The sequence below is a fragment of the Lynx canadensis genome, chromosome B2 (assembly GCF_007474595.2).
Source record: "Lynx canadensis isolate LIC74 chromosome B2, mLynCan4.pri.v2, whole genome shotgun sequence".
Taxonomy (NCBI): domain Eukaryota; kingdom Metazoa; phylum Chordata; class Mammalia; order Carnivora; family Felidae; genus Lynx; species Lynx canadensis.
Genome location: NC_044307.1, coordinates 119,070,743 through 119,088,454, shown reverse-complemented (window position 1 = coordinate 119,088,454; position 17,712 = coordinate 119,070,743). Strand labels below are relative to the sequence as shown.

General features: G+C 37.4%; 1 protein-coding gene across 8 annotated transcripts in view; it reads right to left on the bottom strand.

Moving 5' to 3' along the window:
* The window catches only part of AKAP7 (A-kinase anchoring protein 7), a 158,542-nt gene that overhangs the window by 113,656 nt on the left and 27,174 nt on the right, over nt 1–17,712 (bottom strand). For all 8 annotated transcript variants that reach the window (XM_030316349.1, XM_032593250.1, XM_030316350.1 and 5 more), the window contains 2 exons: nt 11,334–11,470; nt 4,888–5,048 (listed from right to left, as the gene is read on the bottom strand). In XM_030316349.1, coding sequence (XP_030172209.1) covers nt 4,888–5,048; nt 11,334–11,470 — 298 coding nt within the window. The remainder of the gene's footprint in view (nt 1–4,887; nt 5,049–11,333; nt 11,471–17,712) is intronic.

Below are 17,712 nucleotides of genomic sequence, written 5' to 3'. Positions count from 1 at the left end.
AAGTGTGGCTAAGGTGTTCTGATGTTTTTGAAGACAGCCTAATCCAGGCCATGAAGGGGAAGGATGCCCACTGCCTGTGGTGATTAGAAGTCCAAGATTTCATGTGGTCATAGAGCAGCCTAGAAAGGCTCAAAGATGTCAGCAACCAAACAGAATCCCCACAGGGAGCAGAAAACACAGGGCATATGCTCTCCATCTTTTGGGGGAAGTGACAACATAAGAGAAAGTGTAACGTTCAAATGAATATCCTTAAAACCTTTCACTTGTCTCGTCAGGCTCTGGGCTGATGGCTCAGAGCCTGGAGCCTGTTTCCGATTCTGTGTCTCCCTCTCTCTCTGCTCCTCCCCCGTTCATGCTCTGTCTCTCTCTGTCCCAAAAATAAATAAATGTTGAAAAAAAAAATTAAAAAAAAAAAAAAAACCTTTCACTCGTCCTTATATGAGATAAATACACTTGGAGTCTTTTCACATGCTAACCAGGGCACTTTCCTCATTAAAAAAAAAAAAAGAGAGAGAGAGATTTGCAAAAACTCTTATAATTCTAGCAGGCTACATTTTTAGCAATCTCTCAATCTAATACATATCTTAACAAAATTACATTTTGCTGAAATAAATTAATAAAATCACATATTCACTTCCACACAAAAAGCTTTTCAGTGCAATTTCAGCATTGTAAGATGTGGAGAAGTGCCATAAAAATGCATAATTTTCAGTATCTTCTTAGCTCTATGAGCTACCGTGTCCTGCTAAGAAAGGAGAAGGTGCTGTTTTATTCTGGAAAAACAGGACTTCTCAAGGTCCAGATAGGAAGCTGACACTCAGAGCTCTGATGCCACACGTCTTACCAGCTTCCTCAAGCAGCTATCGCCATAAACCTACAAGGACACAGTGTGCAAACATAGGCTTGGTCTTTCGGCCCACAAGGCGGCTCCCAGAAATAACAGGTAGTAGCCAGCAGATCCAGGGGTGTAATTCAAGTACTGATGGCAAAAGCACATATATTCAGACTGTATTAATTCAAAATGTACAGTAATTTTCTTCAATTTCACACATTGAAAATTCTAAATTATTCTTTTTTTTTTTTTTTTTTTCAACGTTTATTTATTTTTGGGACAGAGAGAGACAGAGCATGAACGGGGGAGGGGCAGAGAGAGAGGGAGACACAGAATCGGAAACAGGCTCCAGGCTCCGAGCCATCAGCCCAGAGCCTGACGCGGGGCTCGAACTCACGGACCGCGAGATCGTGACCTGGCTGAAGTCGGACGCTTAACCGACTGCGCCACCCAGGCGCCCCTCTAAATTATTCTTTATCTTGCAAAATTTTCAGCAATGAGTTCAAGTGTTAGTGTCTAAAATTCAGTCCTCTTTTTTATAACAACTATGTAATAATTTAAGAATTTGTTCTTTTAACTTGTAAATTTTAAAACTCTATGAAAATCAGGTAAATCACGCTATTCGTGAATTACAATTTTGAACTACTTTTCAAGTTGGTTTTACTTCAGAACATGTACTTAAACTTCTTTATCAATACTTTAATAATTAAATTTCTCTAAAAATTCTCCTGCTTTCTATTAAGGGCATCTAGCTGTGTATTCTGAACAAAAAAGATTTTAAAACTCCTGTATAGGCATATACATATGCATAGTTTAGCACAGTGTTAAGAAATGTAATGGCCTGGTCAATGGAATATATTCTTTTAAAAGTTGGAATGTATTATTTGAATAAATCGTCTATAAAATATGACACAAAGACAAATATTACATTATTTACTGATACTGTTGGACTAAAACAATACTAATCCTGAGGCATTCTTGTCAAAATAAATCTAATGAAGTGAAATACTGACAAAAATTTCATGTATTGAACAATCTGAACACTGTATATATAGAGTGCTCCAGCTAAAAACTTCAATGAAAATTTTCCATACACATATTTAAGTATTTAGATTTCTTATACCAGTGTATACAAACTATAATCAAAAGCAACAGTAAAATATATGCACAAGAGATTAAAAGCAAGTATAACAAACATTGATTACATGAGGACAGAATGCTATTCCCCCTCTATTTTCCATTTTTGTAATGTTTTGTTTAAATTTTGGAAAAGTATATACATTTTCAAGCAACAGTCTCTCCAATCGAGAAAGGAATTACAGGGGCAGTGGCCTTTCCTAAAATGACAAACCAATACCCTTCGGCTCATACTCATACTAAAGCTGGCAAGATTTCACATTCCTCAGCACACAATGGATCTTTCACCAATACTGGAAACCGCCTTTGTGAGAATATTTGCTAAGAATGGATGGAATTCTCAATGTTGCAAGCACCCATTGAATTATTTAAAAGGACAATGAATGAATGACTAGTTAGAAATGTTTCTTGAGCTCAGAGAAATTTATATTACCAAAGAAAAAACCTAAATCTAGCATTTTCTCCAGAGCAGTTAGGAAGAACAGATTAAGTTGCTAACTGTGGACAGTGGTTCCCAAATGCTTTATGCTATCAAAACTGTCAGAGTTGCCTTCTCCTTGACCAACTAATAATTTTAAGTCCTTCTTGACTCATAAATATTGTTTGCATGTTTGTTTATATGTATTTTGCTTCACAAAAGAAAACTTAACCAACAATGAAATGAAACTTAATCCTCAATGCCTCCCTTAACCCTAAAAGAGATGTACTTCTGTTTTTTGTGGGTTTTTTTTTGGGGGGGGAGGTATTTAGGTTATTTGTATTATTTATTTATTTAAGTAATCTTTATAACCAACATGGGGCTCCAACTCATGACCCTGAGATAAAGAGTCACGTGCTCTTCAGACTGAGCCAGCCAGGCACCCCAAGAAATGCACTTTTGAATAGGCAACTATAAAACTGCATAACAGCAATATAATATTAAGTAAAAAAAAAAAAAAGTATGTCTCAAAAAATCATATACATGATAACCTTTTTATAAGGTTAAAACAACTTGAAAATACATACACTTTGGGAGAATATAAGGACATAATAAACACCAACTTCAGCTTCAGGATGATGGTTAGCTTAAATGAAGGACAATCATGGGATGCGTTGACAAAAAGGATAATACAATTAGATTACTGCCAATGTCCTAGCATTTGTTTTACGGATTTTGTTTTGTGCTTTTTGTTTGGTGGTGGATTCCCATGTGATTATGATACCATTTTAAAATAGATGGATGAAGGGGCGGTTCAGCTGGTTTCAGCTCAGGTCACAATATCACGGTTCCTGAGTTTGATCCCCACATACAGTTCTCTGCTGTCAGCATGGAGCATGCTTCAGATCCTCTGTCCCCCTCTCTCTCTGCCCCTCCCCTGCTAGTACTCTCTCTCTCTCAAAAATAAGCATTTTAAATTAATTAATTAATTAAATAGATGGATGGATGGATGGTAGATAGATGACAGATGGATAGACAGGTATACTGAGCAAAACAAGCATGGACCAATGATGAGTGTGTTACGAACCAAAAATCACTAAACCTGAAATGAAATGACCTGAAATGATCTGACAGAATATGCAAATAAAAATTTTTTAAAGCATGTAGACTAACACCCAAACTACAGTCTCTGGATTAACTCAAAAGTCATCCATCCAGATTTTATAATTTTCTGCTTATACTTCCCTAAACACTTTCAATTGTGCTGTACTAAGCAACTTGTTCTCAACGGATAGGAGACCTTCTAACATCATCAATGGACCTGCTCAGAGAGTAGAACCTTCAGGAAGGGGGCAAAAAGTGGTACAAAGGAAAAAGGTGCTGACTCTCTGGAATAGGGCTGACAATGCCCACAAGCCTCTGAATAGGCAATTGGTGATTCTTATTCACACAGTTGGTACTTATTAAATGCCAAGTGTATGTCAAATGTCATGAAAAGCACTGGAACCCTTCAGACTTATGATTAGAACCGTCCTAGCAGGTCCTTGAGTCCAACCCACCACCTTCTAGATAGCCAAGAATCAACATATCCTCAGGTCAAAGAATCAAGACAGTACAATCACTCTGGAAAACAGTATGGAAGTTCCTCAAAAAATTAAAAATAGAAGCACCATATGATTCAATAATTCCACTCTTGAGTATTAACCCCAAAACAACAACACTAATTCAAAAAGATACATGCATCCCTATGTTTATTACAGCATGATTTACAATAGCCAAAATATGAAGCAACCTAAGTGTCCATCGGTAGACAGAGAAGAAAGACTGGTATATATACAATAGAATATTACACAGGCACAAAAAAAGGATGAGATTCTGCCATTTGAGACAACATGGATGGACTTAAAGGGTATTATGCTAAGTGAAATAAATCAGACAGAGAAAGACAAATACCATACGATTCTATTCATAAGTGGAATCCAAAAAACAAAACAAAACAAATGAATAAACAAAAAGCAGAATCAGACCTATAAATAGAGACAAAAATGATGGTTGCCAGAGGGAAAAGTGGTAGGGGGTTGAGCAAAATGAGTGAAGGTGAGTAGGAGATAGACTTCCAGTTATTCATGGGACTAAAATGCACTGCATAAGGAATAGAGTCAATGATACTGTAACAGCGATGTATTGGATCAGATGGTAGCTACAGCTATGTGGTTAACAGAGCATAATGTGTAAACTTGTCAAATCACTATGTTGTACACCTGAAACAAATGGAACACTGTATGTCAACTATACTTAAAAAAAAAAAAAATCAAGATAACTTTCAGGTGTTTTATTTGGCTCGTAACTACACAAGCAGATACTGAAGCGTTTCACTTATAAAGTAAGGTTACAATGGCTCCCCAAAGTTAAAATCTCTATTATAAGAATTGGGGATGGGGAGAAGATTGCTTCTTTAAACAGATGAGATTTCAAATGGATGTGTTGCTGTTCATTTTACCTGCTATCTCCAAAAGTGGGTTTATGTGATCTCCTTCTGCCAGCTTCACAAATCCAACCTGATTTCCAAAAGTGTCAATCCCTTGAAAAGGCAAAATCAACTGTTTTCCTTGGAGGATTTCTTCTATGAATGGTTTTAATTCCAAAAGAGCACCAATACCACTGGTAAGAGATAATACAATTTTCAGTAATAAATTAGGTAATAAGATATACAAAACCAAACAAAAAATCATCAGTTTTTAGAAAGATAAGTTAATTTTGATATTTGTTCTAATTATTTTAGAGCTCAAAAATAACTTCAAAATCTAATCTGTATGATTAAAATACAACTAATATTAATTTTTAAATAAAAACTATGGAAGAAGTGAATTACATCTCTACTTAATTATAATTTATATTAAAGACATGAAAGAAAATACTATTTTATTGTTCACCAAGAAGTTTTTAATCAAGGAAACACTGCAGGGACAACTCAAAAACATTACTGATAATATATTCCAAAAACCTAATACCACAAGAGCTTATATTATTAGATTATATGAAAAGTTATAAATTCTTATTAACAGTACTAATACAGTATTTACTATTTGCAAGGCGCTCTACTAAAACTTCATTATCTCTTAAACTACAATAGCCTCCGTAATAAGATAATACTGTAACTGGATTAAACAAAAATAAAAGGTTATATTTGCCAACTGCAACCACATAAGTTTGTTATTTCTGTTTAACCTATGTGATCACAGGGCTACTCTGTGTTTCAAGTGCTTTATTTTTCTTTATAAAACAAGTGTTTACTATATTAATGAATTAAACATCATCAGGTTTAGAATATTTTGAAAATTAGGATGAATTATTTCCATCTTAAAGAGAATTCTGGTGTAGATATGTTGTTATGAGAAAAAAATTAAAATCTCACTAGAGGGCAGCAATTACTCCAAAAAGAAATAAGCACAATCTTATATAATAGGGCTTTAAAACACCCTTCTGGTGAAACATCATTAAACTATCTTGATCATTCACTAGTAATTATAAGTTAAATGTGTGAAGAGAAATTTAAGTATTTTTCTAGTTCTTTCATATTTCTAAATTACCTTCCATATAAAGTTTTTAACTGACTTCATAAATAAATTCATACCGAGTCTCAATTCTTATCTATGTCATAACATAATATACAATTGTTCAAAATAGCTTTGGAAGGGGCACCTGGGGGGCTCAGTTGGTTAAACATCCAACTCTTGATTTTGGCTCAGGTCATGATCTCATGTTTCATGGGTTTGAGCCCCCCATCGGGCTCTACACCAGCAGTGCAGAGCCTTCTTGAGATTCCCCAGCCTCCGCCCCTCCTCTCACAAATAAATAAAAATTTAAAAAATAGCTTTGGAAATGTCCACATTTCTCATTGTACCTCCAAATCCACATCCTAAACCCAATCCTTCCTAACCTTATTTGTGTCCATCCTAAAAGACAGTGTCCATACTTTTACTGCAGCACGGTCCTTCACTGTGTGCCGTGAGCTAGAACACGTGAAAACAGAACAGCCATTTCTGGTTCATCTTGCATAAACTGGGGGAAATCAAGATACTTATTTTAATTATAACTATATACTAAAGCAGGCCATGCTAAAGGTTAGGGCTTTTCAGAGACCGTGAATTCTATATCCCATTTTTCATCAAAGAAATATAGATGATTTAAACTCAGCCCGGTTTTTTCAGTTCTCCAGGAGCAAAAATCAATAAGTAAGTCCCAATGAGATGTCACTGATCGCAGAGTGAGAAAAAGTCATAGTGTCTGTTGGTAAGTATCACTAACTTTCAAATTCTTTTAAATAGAATACCTTTCGAAGAGTGGTTTATGGAAAGACTTCTTTATGGTAAAATAAGTAAAAAGTATATGTGTATAGAAAAAAAAGAACTCTCAAACTAGAGTTCAGACCAAAAGGAGTATTTGAAATTAAGAAGGACAGTCTTCTTTTCAACTCAGCAGCTAGGTGTGGTTGGCCTTACAAATTTCTATGCCTTTCTTCTACCCTGTAAGGGCAAAGGACCTTACACCTAAAGTCCTTTGTGAAGAAATTCATGATTTTTTAAAAATTTTTAAGTAATCTCCACACCCAACATGGGGCTCAAACTCATAACCCCATGATCAAGAGTCACATGCTCTACTGACTAAGTCAGCCAGGCGCCCGGGAAGAAATTCATGATTTCAAGAAAATGCTTCTGCATACTCCACACCCAACCCATTGATCAATACATCATTAAACACCTAAAATATGATGCTAGATTTTGAAAAGTAAGAACACAGAACAAGAAACCGACAACATAGATGTCAGCATATTATACAGTACAGGATGAAAGGTAAAATGAAAAGATTAGAGACTTAGAAAATCCTTCATATAAATAACATCTTACCAGAAAACCCAATTCATTTCTCTCTCACGATATAGCAACGCAAAGCGAAGCCACACCTTGATTCTGTTCCTCCCTTAAAAGTTCATACTGCCACAGACACTTACTTCCCTGGTTTCCCAAACTAGTAGTAAATCTTTTCTCCTTTGAAATTCCATTAATATTTTATATTTCATGAAACACACCACGTTTTACATTTTTATATTATAATTTTTGAGTTCACATGGTATCCAGTCAACTTAACTGTATAACACATAAGCATAAGAGCCATTCCTGACTCGTCTTTATTTTCCCCAAAGCACTTAACTCAGTATCTTGCACATGGCTGATAATCCTGGTTGAGTTGTAAAACACTATCTTCTCTGTATAGCAAACCTTATTTATTTCTTAGATTTTTCATTATAACTTAGTCAAGAGCAGGGCGCCTAGGTGGCTCAGTTGGTTAAGCATCCGACTTCAGCTCAGGTCATGATCTCGCAGTTTGTGAGTTCGAACCCTGCATCGGGCTCTGGGCTGACAGCTCGGAGCCTGAAGCCTGATTCTGATTCTGTGTCTCTCTCTGTCTCTAACCCTCCCCTGCTTGCTCGCTCTCTCGCTCTCTCTCTCTCTCTCTCTCTCAATAATAAACAATAAACATAAAAAAATTAACTTAGTCAAGAGGAATTACTGAATTGCAATATCTGGTCATCATCTTCTAGTAGAGATAATATTTCCAGTATCATAAAGTTGCATAAGGATGCCACTTTAACTCTTCAAACACAAAGCAGACTTGCTAAACATTTAGGGTTTTTTTCCCACAAAACTGAAAGTATTTGCAAAATGACATGGTGAAACACAGGGATGAATGATGCAGACCGTCACCATGCTCTGTATGGTAATTCTTCAATGAGTGATGCCATGATTTAGGGCAAGAAAATGCTTCCTAGTTCCAGACTCTCCCATGCACCGCAGGTGGTTTAGCCACCCTCGCTCCTGCCCATCAGATGCCCACATTACTCCTCAGTAATGGTGACGACCAAAAATACCCCCCAAATGTTTCTAAAAGTCTCTTAGGACTTAGAGGCAGTCCCACCTCCACTGAGAAATGTAAACAGTACAATACATCGGGAGGCATACCTGCCCCCTCACCCTAACCCCACTGCACACCACGTGCTCATCAGTAGAGACCACTGAGATACAGGAGGCCCTTCATACCTATGCAGACTAATCCTCCCCACTGCTTTCATGCCCTTGTGCTCATCCTCTCCTTTGTCTCCATCCTACCCCCTCTCTCTCCGCCTCTCCATCTTTCACAGACACGCCCCATGGAATAATAAGAGAATGGACTAGTTCTGGCTTCTCTACTAACCAGCATTTGCTTAATTCCTAGGGCTCTTGCTTCCCCGTATGTATAAGAGAGATGACATTTCTGTGCTGCCTCACAATACTGTTAAGAGAATAAAGCAGAATATTTGTATGGGAGGTGGAGGCTGAGGAACAGGACTGATACACAGATGCCATTTGCCACGGCCAAGACCTACTTCTGATGACAGAGATAAACCTAAACCTACTGGTCAACGGGGATCTTTGCTGGTTTCAAAAGGTCTCTTTGGAGTACGATTATTCGGTTAATTCAAACCTCCTCTCAGGAGTTTTTCCCTTCCCTCTCCTCTTCCTTCCCAAGGAATCCAGCATACTCTTCCTTTTTTAAAGAAAACATATTCATTTATTTTTGAGAGACAGAGCACGAGTTGGGGAGGGGTATAGAGAGAATGAGACACAGAATCTGAAGCAGGCTCCAGGCTCCGAGCTGTCAGCACAGAGCCTGACGGGGGGCTCGAACCCACAAACAGTGAGATCATGACCTGAGCCGAAGTTGGACGCTTAACCGACTGAGCCACCCAGGCGCCCCTCCAGCATACTCTTCTAAGAGGACTGAGGGAGGTCTCTAGACCGCCTGCTGTTTGAGTCCTCAGAGATTCCCATTTTGGGGGGACCGGTCTGGCTATATCCTTGGGTGTCCCATATCAGGGACCATGAGAACATGCTTATTCTTTCTGGGCTTTGTACCAGCACATACTGCAGAAGCACGACCCTGCCAGAGTCTCTCATCAAGAAACATGGATGTTCAGCAGTGTGCCCTTGTCTCTTATCCAGTTCTTTCTGACCCACCAATTTTTTCTGAGTTGGGCCCCCACATCAACCCACCATGCACAAGAAATTTCTGGATTCATCTATATGTCTTGATAGGAGATGGGGAATTGAAGAAACTACCTCAGGTATATCTGTTGGAAATCCTCCTCAACTCTAATCTACCACTTATGTGACACCACATTCTTGTAGCATTAGTGAACAGGAACTTCTCCAAAGAGCTTGAGCTTTCCCTGGCTTCACCCTGAGAACCCCAAACCAATGTGAATGTCTCTATCATTCCTAGTTCTCTGTTCCAACACCGGTGAGGGCCAGGTTTGGAAAAAACATTCAGCCCCGAAAGGGGAGCCAGGACATTGTATCTGGTTCCGTACTTCTTCCTCTGCCATTGCTTACTCCACCTAGCACTGGAAGGGCTCTATACTCCCTCCCACCCTGGACAATAAGCCTCAGAGCAGCCACCTACAACCCTCCTCAAAGCTGTCTGTGTTTTCACTGACCACACTGAAGGTCTTTTGAATTTATTGCTGGCTCCGTGTCTCCTACTTGCCACCCTTCACGCCAGCTTACCGAAACACTGAGGTCCCCCGAGAAAGAAGGAATTCTGCCTCCAGACTGCCTTTGGACTTGAGACCACAGCAACTCTTCCCTGGGTCTCTAGCCTGCCCTGCAAACTTTGTACTTGCCAGGCTCCACAGTCACATGAGCTAATCCTTTAAAATAAATTCTGTATGTAGTCACAGATACAGATATACTGAGATATCAATATATCTAGATATTCATACAGATATACATCCTGTTGGTTGTGTGTCTCTGGAGAACCCTGACTAATTCACCACTCTAACACACACAGGACACTTCTCTCAGGCTTTCGGCTCCTCGTGTCACATCTTCTTTGGCTCTTTTTCCCTTAAGAGCATCACAGTATTTATTTTGTCTTCTGACTGGCAAAGTGAACAGTGAAAGCAAGCCAAATAAAATCTTCTAGTCCTCTCTGCAAATGCAAGGTGCCCCAGACCTGCTCTTGCGTAGATCAGGTTGGAACAGAATGGAAAACTGATCTCTAAACACATGAGGGTCTACTGTTTAAAAGACATAACTACAAGAATCATAATTTGGCTTCATATTTTGAATCACTAGTTTCATGTTTTCTCCCTTTTCCTCACCCCTTCCCAACTCAAGCCTTGTTCTTCATTCCCTCAGAAGTAACCTGCAATACATTCTGGCTCTGGTTTTCCAAAGAGCTAAAGCTTAAGCTCAATCTGGAGAGCTATACAGGTAGTAACAGGGAAAGGAGTACCCCAGGGAATTGGGGGAAGACCAAGGGTTCTCCACTCCAAGCAGCAATCAATGACTTATATAATCAAACTTTATGGCACAACTCTGGAATTAGGAGTGGGTAGTATATAGGTACTCAAGAATGAGTAAGGTAAAATTGTAACTATCTACTGGAATAGAGGACAGCTCTAATAACAATAACATCAGCCACCTACTGTGGGCCGGGGCTCTACAAAGAGTCTTTACATGTATTGAAACTATTATTTGTTTCCATTTACATAAAAAGTAAACAATTTGCCCCAAATTAGGCAGCTATTCAGAAATGGTTGTGTCACAGTTCCAGAATCTTTACCAAGAATCCTAACCTAAATGGTCGGCCTCCAGAGTGCTGACATAATTAACATGGGGAAAACAACTACATAACCAAGGGCAACTATGTGATAACAATAACAATTTAAAGTCTCGATTAGGAGGAATATTTATATTGCTAATTCTGTACATTGACTATTAACCGGAACAAATTACAACAAAGAATACTTCCTTACAATTTCAGTGCCTCTTTGGGTTCTACTATGTTTACTCATATTAAAGCAATAATTTGGAAAATGATATTCAAGGAAGACATATTACTCACATGTTTACTTCCTCTTCATTTAATAACTGCATCACTAGCAGGGTAATATGAAAGGAGCCATCACTGATCATTGCTTTGGCCAGTTGTTTGTCTTGTTGTATTATTGCATTTTGTAGGATCTTAATTCCTCTTGTAATCTAATCACACACACACACATACACACACACACACACACACACACACACACACACAAAATAGAGATTAGGTAAGCAATATTTCTTTATGGCAAAATGTAAATCAAGAAGAAAAATAAGCAACAACCAAAATTAGAACAATGTCAAGATTCTTCAACTGAACAATGCTTAATCGCCTACTTGTTCTCAAATATCCTGGATAAAATGACTTGGGAAGCTTAATATGAGGTATGAGTTTTTTTAAATCATATAATTCCTGTCCATCTTGAAAACATCAAACCTAATACCCTTGTTTTACACACTGGGTCACTGGTTGAACCCACTGGTTGAAAATCTCTCAGTGACCATGCATCTTTTCAGAAACTTGCAGTATGACTCATGATAATTATGATCTTTCCTAAAATTAAAAAAAAAAGTTTTTCTTGCCACAGAAAGGTCAAACCAGCAGACAACATTCCATTCCTGTTGGAAGTATTATTTATTTGTCCCCAAGTGAATGTGTCTGAGAACTCATTCTTCATGGCCTTTAAAATTTTTTAGGACAGCAATAATCTCAACAGGAGTGGCTACTGTCATTTTTCCAGATGTGTGAGGAGGGGCATAACGATGGAGAGAGAGTTGCAAAGACGTCCAATTGTGTATGTTAGAAAAACAATTACAGTCGCAGAGAGATGCAACCCCTCCTCTTCCATCAGACTTCCCCTCTCCGTCCCTGCTCTGAAACAAAAAGGGGAACAATGTTCTTCCCTCCTCCATTTCCAGTCAGATACAATTCTAGTCAACTTGTACATGTGACTAGAAAAGTGTATCGGAAAATGGTTTGAATATGAAATAGCAAACCAAGCAATACTCAGAGAAAAGAGAGCACATAGAAGTCCTGAGGCAGCAGAATTAGAGAGAAAAGGGGAAGGAGAGGAGGCTGGCAATAGAAACAGAGTCCATTAAAAAAAAAAAAAAAACAAAACAGCAGAGATAAGAAAAAACTGAATCATGAGCACAGCAGACTGTTCTGATACTAGAGTAGCTGTTTTATCCTGAACAATGTTCCCATTATCTGCAGAATGTGACTGGACAAATCATGAGATGCCATCCTGGGATCTGACTTCCCACGTGTCTTTATGATAAATCCGCATCACCCAAAATAACCTCAGCCTTTCTCTATTCCTTGCAATATGGAAGAAGGCGACACAGGAAATGGTGTTTTCCTGGGAGGAAGTTATGCAGTAACACCTAACATAATATTTCCCAAGGCAAGAGATCACTTCTGTGAAACCCAGCAAAAGAATACTGATCGCCTGGTAGATAAAATGCTCTTGATGTAATAGTACACAAAGATCTTATAGAGTCACTTTCTTCTACTCTATATCAATAAAACTAAGTTATAAACACCTCGAGGGTAATGTTTATTTCTTCTAACCACCATCTCACCACAGTGACCAGTAATAATAATAAAAACAATACTTAAAAACACCTGAAACTAATATAGCACTGTATATTGATGATACTAGAAATTTAAAAAAGTAATAAAACAAAATAAAATAGAATAAAATAGAATAAAATAGAATAAAATAAAATAAAATAAAATAAAATAAAATAAAATAAAATAAAATAAAATAAAATAACTGGCATGAGGACACATCAGTAAATGTCAGTTCACATTATTCTAAAATGTGCTTTTTCGGGGGCGGTGGCTCAGTTGGACAAAGTAAGCGTCCAACTTTGGCTCAGGTCATGATCTCACTGTTCTGGAGTTCGAGCCCTGTGTCAGGCTCTGTGCTGACAGTTCAGAGCCTGCAGCCTGTTTCAGATTCTGGGTCTCCCTCCCTCCCTCCCTCCCTCCCTCCCTCCCTCCCTCTCTCTCTCTCTCTCTCTCTCTGCCCCGCCCCACCCACTAGCACTCTGTCTCTCTCTCTCAAAAATAAACATTTAAAAATAAATATATAATAAAATGTGCTTTTTACCTAAAAAGGATTAGACATTTTCCATATCACTAAATATATAATGTCTTCACTTTTTTAATGGAATAGGGTCCCATTGTACAGATGTCCCATAATTTAGTTACCTAATCACTTACCGAAATAGTTTTTTCTCAAAAAAAGTTTTTAATTAATAAAAAATAAAACAACAATATTTAAAAAAAACAATAGCAGTAACTAACCTTTATTGTGTGATCACTAGGTTCTAGATACTAAAGTGAGCATTTTATATTTATTAGTTCACTGAAGCCTCTGAACAACCCTATAAGGTAGATATTGGTATTAACTCTATTAAAATAAATTGAAAAACAGATGATTTAAAAAAAAATCTCTTCAAAACCATATACCCAAAACAGCAAAGGAACGTAAATAAAGGATAAATTACAATACATGAGAAAAAATGCAACAGTGACAACGAATTGGTTTGTTTTCAAAGGGGACAAAGAGGGGGCAGAGATGTGGGTACTGACTTAAGAAATGAAACCCTGGGGCGCCTGGGTGGCGCAGTCAGTTAAGCGTCCGACTTCAGCCAGGTCACGATCTCGCGGTCCGTGAGTTCGAGCCCCGCGTCAGGCTCTGGGCTGATGGCTCGGAGCCTGGAGCCTGTTTCCGATTCTGTGTCTCCCTCTCTCTCTGCCCCTCCCCCGTTCATGCTCTGTCTCTCTCTGTCCCCAAAATAAAAAAAATAAAAAAAAAAAATGAAACCCTGAGGGGAAAAAGGAATTCAAAGGAGATTTTTAGAAAGTCTTACTGAATACTGTGTAACAGAATACACTGGCCCTCTCAGAAAGACTTTTATTATAAAACTGTATTGCTCACAAATGATTTTAAATTTGAATTTTTGAGTTTTTCCAGGTACAATGAAGCGCTGAGATTGGCTCATGGCATAACAAAGCAGCTCAAGAGGGTCGAGGTTCATATGCCAACGGCCTGGTCCACGTCAAGGATATTAAAGGTACTCAAAAGTATTAGACCTCTGGACACATATATCAATGGAACAGAAATCCCAAAAGGAAAAATACTCTTATATGGCCAACTAATCTATGACAAAGGAGGCAAGAATATATAATGGGGAAAAGACAGACTCTTCAACAAATGACTTTGGGAAAACTGGACCGCCACATGCAGAAGAATAAAACTGGACCACTTTCTAACCCATACACAAAAATAAACTCAAAACAGAATAAAAGGCCCAAATGTGAGAAATGAAACCATAAAGCTCCTAGAAGAAAACAAAGGCCGTATCTCTTTGACATTGGCCTTAGCAAAATTTGTCTACATACATCTCCTCAGGCAAGAAAAACAAAGAAAAATAAACTATTGGGACTACACGAAAATATACCTTGCAAGGCCAAGGAAACAATCAACAAAAGGAAAAGGCAACCTACTGAATGGGAGAAGATATTCATAAAAGACATATCCACTAAAGGATTAATATTCAAAATGTATAAAACTTATACAACTTGACACCAAAAAACAAAACAACAACAACAACAAAAAACCAATCTGATTAAAATGTAGGGAAAGGACTAAAGAGACATTTTTTCAAAGAAAACATCCAGATGGCCAACAGACACATGAAAAGATGCTCAACATCACTAATTATCAGAGAAATGCAAATCAAAACCACAGTAAGATATCACCTTACATCTGTCAGAAGGGGTAGAATGAAAAAGACAACAAAATAAATAAAATGAAATACATGTTAGTGAGGATATAGAACAGAAGATACCCTCGTGTACTGTTGAAGAGAATGTAAACTGGTACAGCTCCTACGGGAAACAGTATAGAATGTCCTCAAAAAATTAAAAATAGAGGGGTGCCTAGGTGGTTCAGTGGGTTGGGTGTCAACTCTTGATTTTGGCTCAGGTCATGATCTCACTGATTGTGGGATCAAGCCCCATGACAGGTGCTGACGGTGTAGAGCTTGCTTAGATTCTCTCTCTCCCTCTCTGTCTCCCCCCCCCTCAAAATAAATAAACTTAAAAAAATAAATAAAAGTAGAAACACTATATGACCCAGTAATTCCACTACCAGGTATTTACCCAAAGAAAACAAAAACACTAAAAAGATGTATGAACCTCTATGTTTATTGCAGCATTGTTTACAATAGCCAAATTACGCAAGCAACCCCACTGTCCACTGATACATGGGTAAATTGTGTGTGTGTGTGTGCACATAAAATGTGTATAAAATGCAATGTTACTCAGACATAAAAAGGAATGAGGTCTTCACATTTGCAAAAATATGGGTGGACCCAGAAGGTATTATGCTACGTGAAATAGGTCAGACTGACAAAGACAAATACTGTATGATTTCACATATATGTGGAATCTAAAACTCAAAGCAAATAAACAAACACCAGAAACAGACCCAAAGATACAGAGAACAAGTTGATGATTACCAGAGGGGTAGGTGGTGGAAAGATAGGCAAAATGGGTTAAGGAGAGTGGGAAATACAGACTTCCAGTTATGGAATGAATAAGTCATGGAGATGAAAGGTACAGAATAGGGACTATCATCACTGGTATTATAACAGCACTGCATGGTGACAGATGGTACCTACACTAGTGGTGAGCATAGCAAAACACAGAGACTTGTCAAATCACTATGTTGCATACCTGAATCTAATATAACATTGTGCGTCAACTAGACATCAATTAAAAAAAAAAAAGTCATACCTCTAAACAATATAATTACATCTACAAATCTTAGCTGGTACAAATGATAATATTGTTTTAACTGCACGTGAAAAGTATCTTACAATGAGAACTCTGTTTTACCATCGCCTCTTCTCACTAAATCTTGGCTTCTTCAGTTGTAAAATAGGAATGATAAAATCTGCACTGCCAAACTTAGAGCACTGTGTTACAGATCACAGTAGGCAAGCTACATGAAAATACTTCACAAGCTCTACACCATTTGCCTAATATAAAGCATACAACACTGCCAAAATTAAATTCAGTGGTTCTCTACCCTATGTAGTTCTGCTTCCCAAGTACCATTTGGCAATGTTTGGAGGCATTTTTGTCATAACTGGGGACTTGCCACTTGCACTTAGTGAGTAGAGTACCTGCATTTTCACAAAAATATACTCTTGATTCTGGGCTCAAACATTAATTATGTATAAAGTCAGGGAAATGCTCAAAGAATTCCACTCATTTGTGTATCCAGCATTTTAGTGCAATGCTCTGCATAGTAAAATAGTTTTAGACCATTCCTATTTTTAATTATCTGGAAGCATGTAAACTGCAAATTAAAAACTATAAAATACTTGGAAGACTAATTCTCTGATGTCACACAGTACTTACGATGCAGGATTAACCTCAATCTAGGAAAATTCTACAGATAATCTAACCAAGAGATGTATTTCTAGCTATGCTTTGATGCTCCAGATTAATTTATATATTCCTTGATATCATCTTAAGAGCTTTTTTAAATGCTTTTTTATTCCTAATTACATTCTTATAAAAGAAAAGGGAAAAATACTGGACTCTTCTCTGTATTGCATTTTAAGAACTACCAGTGTCATTACAGGCCAAAGGAAACTAATTTTTAGAGCTGCTGTTTAAAATTCAATAAAATCATTAAAGCTTATCTGTCACCATAATCCCAGCTATTGACAGTACTGCATAGGCACATTTTAAAAACCTAATACTATAGAGTCACAAGTAAATATTATATTCAAAGAAACTTTCAAAAATAAGAGCATTATTAAAATCTTAAATATTTCACTGAGTATTATCTTTGTGTCTAGAAAATAAAAACAAACATCCATCTGTTAAACCTCAGCACTAAGCGATATTCTACATGCCTAAAAATAATGCAATAAGAAAATACATGTTTATATCTTTTAAGTTTTCTAATTGACTCAAAGCATGTATACATGAGTGCAGATAAAAAGCCTTAACATCATGTACCTCTGCACAAGGGAGAGAAGTTACATTCTAGCACAGAGCACGAGAATGTCTTTGACCTCAACTTTTGACATTATTTTCAGAATTTTTCTAAGCTGTTAACTTATATTGTTCCTAAATTTGCTGCCTCATTAATATTTACCAGAATTATCACTTCAATTTGCTACATAATTTTTCTTCAGTGCTGAATACTTTCATTTTTCTCGCTTGTCTACAACCATGAAAAGAACTTGAAAAATTGATAACATAGCAAAACTGGAGTAAAAGTAAAAAGTCCTTCCGAAATAGGAGAATTTTCTATGTCTACCAAATGCTCAACATACACACCATGATAGCAAATACTTTTACAATT